Source organism: Mizuhopecten yessoensis, unplaced genomic scaffold, assembly GCF_002113885.1.
Source record: "Mizuhopecten yessoensis strain PY_sf001 unplaced genomic scaffold, ASM211388v2 scaffold3311, whole genome shotgun sequence".
NCBI classification, from domain to species: Eukaryota; Metazoa; Mollusca; class Bivalvia; order Pectinida; family Pectinidae; genus Mizuhopecten; species Mizuhopecten yessoensis.
The window spans coordinates 396,386-406,619 of record NW_018404981.1 but is presented as its reverse complement, the minus strand read 5'-3'; the positions used below and the strand labels follow the sequence as shown (position 1 = coordinate 406,619).

General features: G+C 37.4%; 1 protein-coding gene across 2 annotated transcripts in view; it reads right to left on the bottom strand.

The window, feature by feature from the left end:
* LOC110447333 (poly(ADP-ribose) glycohydrolase ARH3-like) overlaps positions 1–9,108 on the bottom strand; it is a 14,446-nt gene extending 5,338 nt beyond the window's left edge. Inside the window, exons 1-4 of one of the 2 annotated variants that reach the window (XM_021492950.1) lie at positions 8,936–9,108; positions 3,684–3,837; positions 3,065–3,278; positions 2,051–2,277 (exon numbers count right to left, since the gene is read on the bottom strand). In XM_021492950.1, coding sequence (XP_021348625.1) covers positions 2,051–2,277; positions 3,065–3,278; positions 3,684–3,837; positions 8,936–9,086 — 746 coding nt within the window. In that variant the 5' untranslated portion in view covers positions 9,087–9,108. The remainder of the gene's footprint in view (positions 1–2,050; positions 2,278–3,064; positions 3,279–3,683; positions 3,838–8,935) is intronic. The other variant, XM_021492952.1, reaches the window with a different exon arrangement.
* Between the last annotated feature and the right edge of the window lie 1,126 nt (positions 9,109–10,234).

Sequence of the window (10,234 nt, the reverse complement as noted above, 5' to 3'; positions counted from 1 at the left end):
CATTGATGATGATGGGTTTATAGACCTTATGGTAGATACTGGCTACTGACCAGCTCTGCATGTACCCTACACATGTACCAAAAACATTGATGATGATGGGTTTATAGACCTTATGGTAGATACTGGCTAATGACCAGCTCTGCATGTACCAAAAACATTGCTAATGATGGGTTTATGATAGATAATGGCTGTAGGTAACTTATAATCTTCGTACATGGATTATGTGGGTATGGGGTATAAATATAACCTAGAAAGGACAATACTTGAGTAAGGCTAGAGACGACCAAAGACTTATCCTAATACTTCAGGTTACCAGAATTAACTTCCAACCGACCATAAACAACTTGTTTACTTGTGCTGTGTTACATGAGCTGAAATTTGTTCACTCGTGTTTTGTTACATGAGCTGAAATTTGTTCCCTCGTGTTTTGTTACATGAGCTGAAATTTGTTCACTCGTGTTTTGTAACAAATATGGTCGAGATAATGTCTGTCATGAAAAAACATGAGATTTAATTTTTTATTGCATTGGCATTAATTAGTATTCAAGCTTGTAGCTCGTTATTTGTTTCCGAGAGCACTAGCTACAGTTAGCTGTATTCAGAACACAGTGTGTTGAGTTTAATTTGATGAATAGTTTATGTTCGTTTGAACTTGTGAATTAGAATGTTATTGCATTTATCAATGTAACGGTCTTCTCTGTGTTATAGTGATGGTCACGTGTGGCGTGTTTGTAGGGTACAAGTGTATCATGTGACATAGCGCAAGACGCACATGCTTTACCCGAGATACAAGTGAGTTGTATAGCTGTATGCAGTTTTGTCAATCACATAGTAAACTCCATAAGAATGAATGACTTTCAATGCATATATTACCATATATTCATTTGACACTTTCATAACAACGAGAGGCCCAGAGGGTCTGTGTCACTCACCCTGATACTTAAGCAATCATGGTGAAATATATTGAGTCTCCTTGGCTTAAGAAAGTTCCAGACTAAATGAAACTTTAAATTACTCTATCCCAGCACGATACTGGTCAAACGTCATCACCCAGGGCCTCCTGGTATTGAAGAAAAAGTTGTTTAAAGATATTTATATATCTGACCCCTGTGACCGTGAAAGTAGATCAAGGTAATTTATTTGGGGAAAGTTTATAGCACTTTGTCTCAGGTACCTACTGGCCAAGTATTATTACTCTGGACTTCCTGGTTAATTAGAAGAAGTTGTTTGAAAGTTTTTACATATTTGACCCATGTGACCTCGAAAATAAGTCAAGGCAATTTATCTGAGGAACTTTTATAGCTACCTATTGGCCAAATATCGTTACTCTGGGCCTCCTTGTTATTTATTCAGAAGAAGAGGTTTAAAGGTTTTTAAACACTTTTTACCTCTGCAACCTTGAATGTAGGTCAAGGTCATTTATTGGAGGAAACTTTATAGCAATCTGTCCCAGGTACCTACTGGCTAAGTATCAGTACTCTTGGCCTGCTGGTTATTCTGGAGAAGATTTTTGAAGGTTATAAACACATTTGACCCTTATATTTATGATCTCTTAAGTAGGTCAAGGTCATTTATTTGAGAAAACTTGACAGCACTTCATGCCAGTTACCTACTTGCCAGTAGTATAACTCTGACCTCCTGGTTAATTAGAAGAAGTTTTTTTGTTTTTTTTACATATTTAACCCCTGTGACCTTGAAAGAAGGTCAGGGCATTTATTTGAGGAAACTTCATAGCACTCTGTCCAAGGTATCTGCTGGCAAAATATCACAGCCCTAGGTCCTCTAGTTCTTAAGAAGAAGTCGTTCAGACAACACACCATACCATAAGTTCACTTGGCCCTTTGGGCCATGGCCAGGTGAGCTAATAATGAACCAATTATATTGATTATAAAATTTGTAATCAATAATCAGAATCCGAAAGGGCAAACCAATCTATTATAATCGATTGTTATAAATCATGAGCCCATCACAAGTATTGATACTCCAATTTGACATATATTACCTGAGTTACAGCAATATCTATAGTTATACTTAACAAACCAAACTACACCTTTCTTCGCCTCTGTCCCGAGCAACTTTTTCATTTGTCATCTTAGTAAATCTCTCTGTTTCTTTCTCCATGAGTTTCATTTGTTTTATGAGATCATTCAGGAATTCATCAGCATCCAGGTGACCTTCAACTCGCAACGCAAGGTCAACAGCGTACGCTTGAAGAACAGCACCCTGTATGGCCTGGTAGTGGGAATGGGTGATGTTGGTAATATCTTTTGCCAGGTCCTTAACATCATCATCAACAGAAACGAAAAGTAAACAAAATTTAGTCAAATGAACTTAATGACATCACTTCACCAAGATTTAACTTCGTAATTGAATAAATTCACTCAAACATTCAATTCAAATCCAACAACTTCAAATATATGTTGAAATCCATTTTCGACTATTCAACAGCTGAAACTCTGACCAAGTTTTACCCCTTGAAAGATTTCTTCAATATTGATTCATATTTAGTAATACATCAATTTCTGAAAATTTTCTCTTCATTTCTGAAGTTCAAAATTACAGCTACATATAACACAAATTACAAAAGTATTTACAATACCAAACAAAAAACTTGGCTCAGTGTAAAATCGACCAAGCAAATGTTGAAGAGCTGATTTCACTGATCTAGGATGGTTACGTGAACTTATATGGAACTTATTTAAGATCTGATTCCTTAAAGTTCAGACACTTCAATTTTAAGCTAAAACTGGTGTACATCACAACTGCTGCTAATGTTACATTCCCCTTAATATCACATAATTCCTCATTTAGCTTGGACACCCCTTAATATCACATAATTCCTCATTTAGCTTGGACGCCCCTTAATACCACATAATTCCTCATTTAGCTTGGAAACCACTTAATAGCACATAATTCCTCATTTAGCTTGGACACCACTTAATATAACATAATTCCTCATTTAGCTTGGACCCCCCTTACTATCACATAATTCCTCACTTAGCTTTGATTTAAGACAGAGAGAGGAACATGCTGTAATAAGAACTTGCTATTTACATCAATTTACCCGTAGTCTATGAAAGTCGTTGTCTTTATATCCGAACAGACCAGCAGGAGCTATTCTCATGGCTCCTCCGTTACCATAGGAACCTTGCCCCTCAAATTGTTTCTTAGCTGGTTCAAATGGATTCTCATATTCAGTTTCTTGTAGTTTCTGGAAAACTACTGTCACCGACCCACCATATCCACGGAAGCGCTCATTGAAATATTCCTCGGAAAATCTTAAATTGAAATACAAAATATAAAGTTATGGCCAACATGATACTTTGTTGGAGTGATTTGTGGGATATACTTTATACCAAAAGGCTGACTTTTTAATTTTTTAATTGTTTATATACATATATATATATACACTTACACCAAACAAACGGTTTAATCTTACTGCAAATCCTTGTGACCAATCTATTACCAACTATACCTAGGTATACAGAAATATTGTCCCAAGTGTTTTACTGTATTATCTCAAAAATATGTTCTGGACATCAAAATTTTACATATTTACATGATGTTGTATGTAAATGCTAACAAATTTTGTGTCAATTTATTTTTTATTTTTTGGCTTTAGTATTATTCTCCAAATATTTAAAGAAATATATTATTCCTGTCTCTAGCCTGCATTAAGTTACCTGCGAGCCATGTCCCTGGCATTGAATCCATTGTGTTTAATCAGAGACTTGGCAACACTTCGCGCCATCGCTGTATCATCTGTAAATGTCCATATTTCTCCGTTGGAAACTTCCCCATCAGGATTCTCATTTTCCCTTTTTCTTTTTTCTGCTGCTACAGACGTTCGATACAAGTTAGAATGTATTTGTCTTCCAATAAATCAATTTATCCGATTAATCAATTTAGTCAATGTCTAGTTATATAATTACTTGTACCTCATAGTCATTAAATTTGACATAAGTTCCATTAGTAATCACGACTTGACTAATATAGTTACCAAAGAAGTCCATATTGAGGGCAACCCAATTAAATATTTCCGTTCAATTATAAATACTAAGAATAGCTTGAACAAGAGGCCTTGAGGGCCTGTATCGCTCACCTGCATATCTAAGCAATCATGGAAAAAGATCCTCAATAAAAGTAGTATGTCAAAAAAAGTGTTACAGATAGGGTGTGTCCCCTGAGCCAAGCTTAGCAGCATTTGTGTATCCAAGCCTTCATGTTTAGCAAATGCATATATTATAATAGGATTAGGGTCTCAAAGTCCCTAAGGGTGTGACATGACCCCAGGTCTAATGTACCATGACTGTATTCGTTTGTTTATGCCAAGCAATTGTATACATGGCTAAAGGTTGGGGATCTCAACAGTTTCAAAGTTGTGACCAAGGAACAGGTCCCTGGGGGTGTGGTCACACCCCTGACCCCACCCCTGGCCACAACCCTGAGGTCGAAGCATATATCTTTCATTATCTGTACTCAACCATCAAATCATATACCTGTATACTAAATTTGGTTAATCCTGATAAAACTGCAGGAGATATGCGCAGGGCAAAGTTTTTGAAAGGGTAAGGTCAAAGGTCAAAGTGCAAGTTAAAATGACCTACTTCTTGTTCTCTGCATGCCACCATCTCTAGATGTACTTGCATACCAAATCTGGTTACGCCAGGTATAGGTATAGTATAGAAGATATACCAGACAAACTTCTTCAAATGTTAAGATCAAAGGTCAAACCATAGGTCAGTGACCTACTTCTTGTACTATGCACTCCACCATCCTACGATGTTCTTACATTCCAAATCTGGTTACTGCAGGTAAAATATCATAGGAGATATGTCCTGGACATACTGTTTGGACAGAGGGAGTACACACCTGTAGTCCCCCACCCCACCCACTCTACGGGCAGATAAGGGATCTTGGTGACCACATTGTAAGCTTCATTAGCTTTTATCTGATCAGTCGCCAAAAGAAACATGCACAACAACGGACAAAGGGGAACCAACTCATACAATCTGAGACAAATCTGTCCACTACAACTATCACTATCTAGTGATTTGTGTCAAACTTGAACTGTCAAAACTCAAGATTCAAGATGGTTACATGGCAGCCACTTTGTTTTTCTGATCAGTTTCAAAAAATATCATGCAGTCTCTTTGAGAAAAACAATACCAACACCAAACTTAAACAGTTAAAATCCAAGATAGCTGCCTGGTGGATATCTTGTTTTTCCCATCAGTCTCAAAATTAAACATAAGGGCCTAGGGGAACCTACATATGAAATTTTACAAAGATCTGTGCTGTTATTGATGAGAAAAAGTGACAACGGATGGATGATGGACGAACCAGGGACAAAGCTTTTTGAAATTTCCATCATGGAGGTCAGGTTGGGGGCTGAAAATTCCATGAAATCCGAATTATCATATATCCTTATTTAGATACTTCATCTATCTACAGTCCACAACTCAATTTTCATTTGACAAACATAATTGGTCATTTATTGAGGCACAGTAAATCTATTTGAGGTTATGATCAATCATAATGTTAAAAATGATTCAAAAACATCATCACAAACTCTACCCAGAGTTGATGTTTCTTACACACACAAACTCTACCCAGAGTTGATGTTTCTTACACACACAAACTCTACCCGAGTTGACGTTCCTTACACACACAAACTCTATCCAGAGTTGATGTTTCTTACACACACAAACTCAACCCAGACTTGATATTTCTTACACACACAAACTCTACCCGAGTTGATGTTTCTTACACACACAAACGCAACCCAGACTTGATATTTCTTACACACAAAACCTTTACCCGAGTTGATGTTTCTTACACACAAAAACTCTATCCAGAGTTGATGTTCCTTTACACACACAAACTCTACCCAGAGTTAATGTTCCTTACACACACAAACTCTATCGAGGGTTGATGTTCCTTACAGACACAAACTCTACCCAGAGTTGATGTTCCTTCCACACACAAACTCTACCCAGAGTTGATGTCCCTTACACACACAACCTCTATCGAGAGTTGATGTTCCTTACACACCCAAACTCTATCCAGAGTTGATGTTTCTTACACCCCCAAACTCTATCCAGAGTTGATGTTCCTTTACACACACAAACTCTACCCAGAGCTGATGTTCCTTACACACACAAACCCTACCCAGAGTTGATGTTTCTTACACACTCAAACTCTACCCAGAGTTGATGTTTCTTACCCACACAAACTCAACCCAGACTTGATATTTTTTACACACACAAACTCTACCCGAGTTGATGATTCTTACACACACAAACTCTATCCAGAGTAGATGTTCCTTACACACACAAACTCTACCCGAGTTGATGATTCTTACACACACAAACTCTATCCAGAGGTGATGTTTCTTACACACACAAACTCAACCCAGAGTTGATATTTCTTACACACACAAACTCTCCCCGAGTTGATGTTTCTTACACACACAAACGCTACCCGAGTTGACGTTCCTTACACACACAAACTCTATCCAGAGGTGATGTTTCTTACACACACAAACTCAACCCAGACTTGATATTTCTTACACACAAAACCTTTACCCGAGTTGATGTTTCTTACACACAAAAACTCTATCCAGAGTTGATGTTCCTTTACACACACAAACTCTACCCAGAGCTGATGTTCCTTACCCACACAAACTCTACCCAGAGTTGATGTGTCTTACACACACAAACTCTACCCAGAGGTGATGTTCCTTACACACACAAACTCTACCCGAGTTGATGTCTCTTACACACACAAACTCTATCCAGAGTAGATGTTCCTTACACACACAAACTCTACCCAGCGTTGATGTTCCTTACACACACAAACTCTACGCAGAGTTGATGTTCCTTACACACACAAAGTCTACCCAGAGTTGATGTTCCTTACACACATAAACACTACCCAGAGTTGATGTTCCTTACACACGCAAAGTCTACCCAGAGTTGACGTTCCTTACACACACAAACTCTACCCACTACCCAGAGTTGATGTTTCTTACACCACAAACTCTACCCAGAGTTGATGTTCCTTCCACACACAAACTCTACCCAGAGTTGATGTTCCTTACACACACAAAGTCTACCCAGAGTTGATGTTCCTTACACACACAAACTCTACCCAGAGTTGATGTTCCTTACACACACAAACTCTATCCACAGTTGATGTTCCTTACACACACAAACTCTATCCAGAGTTGATGTTTCTTACACACACAAACTCTATCTAGAGTTGATGTTCCTTACACACATAAACACTACCCAGAGTTGATGTTCCTTACACACACAAACTCTACCCAGAGTTGATGTTCCTTACACACACAAACTCTACCCGAGTTGATGTTTCTTACACACACCAACTCTACCCAGAGTTGATGTTCCTTACACACACAAAGTCTACCCAGAGTTGATGTTCCTTACACACACAACCTCTATCCACAGTTGATGTTCCTTACACACACAAACTCTACCCAGCGTTGATGTTCCTTACACACACAAACTCTACCCGAGTTGATGTTTCTTACACACACAAACTCTATCCAGAGTTGATGTTCCTTACACACACAAACTCCACCCGAGTTGATGTTCCTTACACACACAAACTCTACCCGAGTTGATGTTCCTTACACACACAAACTCTACCCAGAGTTGATGTTCCTTACACACACAAACACCTCTTTCAATGGCTAAAAAATAGTCTGCATTATAATAAGCCTGTCATCAATCATGTGACACTTGGTCATGTGATGTTTAATCGTACAATATGGCAGTTTTGGACAAGATCGACCACTTTATCATCAGGTAAATTCAGCAGAATATTCCAGTGCTTTGATTTGTTGGCCTCCTCAACAAAAACCTGGCTCATATTCCTTTTGCAATTTTGATAATATAATCCCTTACATTCACCATGAATCCAACATGTGCTAACATGTTTTTGTTTATGTGGCAACCATAGATACCTAGCCACATTACACAATAGTGCATAAAAATATAATCCCATCGATATCATGTTGAAAGTTGTCGGTGGCATATTTTTGAGAAATGAAGTTTTTAATCAATTGATTATGTAAAATATTGCTGAAAGACATAATATCTTTAGCTAAAAAAGATTTTCAAGACTTTGCCAAGATTCCTGGCATTTAGCCGTTAACACTCTGAGGTGTTTGTGAGTGTAAGCAGAACGACAACTCTGTGTGGAGATTCACATCATTAGAGACTGTTCTGCACTAGATCTGACTACATATTTAGGAAGATTATTCAGTTGAGATGTTGCTGTTGCATTGTCATCTGAATACAAGCAGAGAATTAAAAAAGTTTAATTTTTAGTTTTTGCTTTTTGAGATTTGGAAATTTTAAAGAGACATTAGGAAATAACAGCAGGAATTTCCATTGTGTCTAGTACACCATGTAGATTGAGCTATATAGCTGGTAAAGATGTATAACAGATGTATCAACCTATCTGGATTAGGTCTTTTTGAGATATTTTCACAACATTTTCATTTTGACACAATTGACACAAAGTCACATTTATGTTGACATACAAAAGAATAGAAACAATTTCCGTTAACGAAAATATACATCTACTTAGTCTACTATATACTTTTTGCAATCAACAATACCATACAAGACAAAAAATGACAGAAAGGTGATGGTTTACTGCATCTTGTTACCTCCCTTGTGGAGAAAATAATATGCCGTGTTCGTATATATTTTTACTTGGGGCCTCACACAATTTCTAGGATAAAATGACAATGTATAAGAAATCAAAAAGGATCCATTTAGTTATTCCGTTCAGACAGTACACCATACAGATGTCAATTAACGGTAAACCATTCTACTTTCGTTATACATAGTGGTTGTAGGCAAACGTGTGCCTCTACAACAGGCGTAAGCTATGGTTATACCTTCACGGATCTTTTCGTCTTCTTTGATAATTTTAACAATCGCGATGGAGTCTGCCCATGCCCCCTCAAAGACAGCCCCGACACAGTCTCCGATCACCGCACCTGCAAGACAACCACGGTACCGCGACAGAAGGCTACGTGCCTGCGCCATTTTGTTTAAAAACAAACACCGAAAGAGGGGAGATAACTATTCGACTTACCGTATTCAACCTAAAAATACATGTATAACACACTGGCATGGGATGCTAATGTGATGAAAAACGAGAACACTGAAATATATCTATTAAAAAGAAATCTTTTAACTGTCACCAAATCAAATCAAAATCAGAACTTGACAGAAAGACTCAGGAACTTCGAATCTTTATCATCTAGAAAGTGAGTTTAATCGAACATTTTGTGAAAATTATAATGTAAAATATAGAATTTTTCATTCTTATTATTCTTCTATACCAAAAATGTGCATAGTATGAAGAAGTGGTTTTATTTCAAACATGTATGCAAAAATTCAGTCGAAAATAAAATATGGTAGAAAGTATTCATTTCGCACAACAAAGTACCCTGTGTACCCAAAAAGGTGAGGGCCCATGACACCTCCCTGACGTCCACCAGAAAGCAATGCACCTGATTACAGGTAATTGGTAATGAAATTCGTTGCAAGCGTACAATAGACCTTTCAGTGCATGTTAGGTCAAAAACAATTCCAATTTATTTCATCACTTGGCGTGATTGATCAAGGCTTTTTTAACAGTCAATTTTGAGATCAAATGTAATTTTCTTGTCACTTTTTAGAATTTATTCATATACATTTTGTTATCATTGTTTATGAATTTTATCATCAGACTTTCGTTTTTACATTGCTTTGTAGGGGATATTTCTACTCATTTGTTAATATTCATCTCATAATGAAGAGTAAATGTATTGGTGAAGGTCGCCATCGTATTTTTTCGAAATCACCTAAATGTAAATGGCTTTTGAATGCTCAAATGAAGAAGTTAGTATTGGTCCGAATTGCTACATAAGGTACTGTATCTGCGCAAAAGAGAATCTGAAACAGAACGTTTTGAGGATGAAACTACTAGAAGTTTTCCTCTCTTAACAAGCAAGGACCTGTTTTACGGGCCCTGTTCACATAAAAACGTTGCCTTTGTTTTAAAAATTTGAATTCGAAGGGAAGCAAATCCACACTTCTGCAAAAACGTGCCAAGCATCAGTAATTTCCACACACAAATTGTGGTGTTCTGCGTCATCACGTGTATGCTCATTTCATCCTGTTGGCAATGACCTAAACCCCAGTACGCA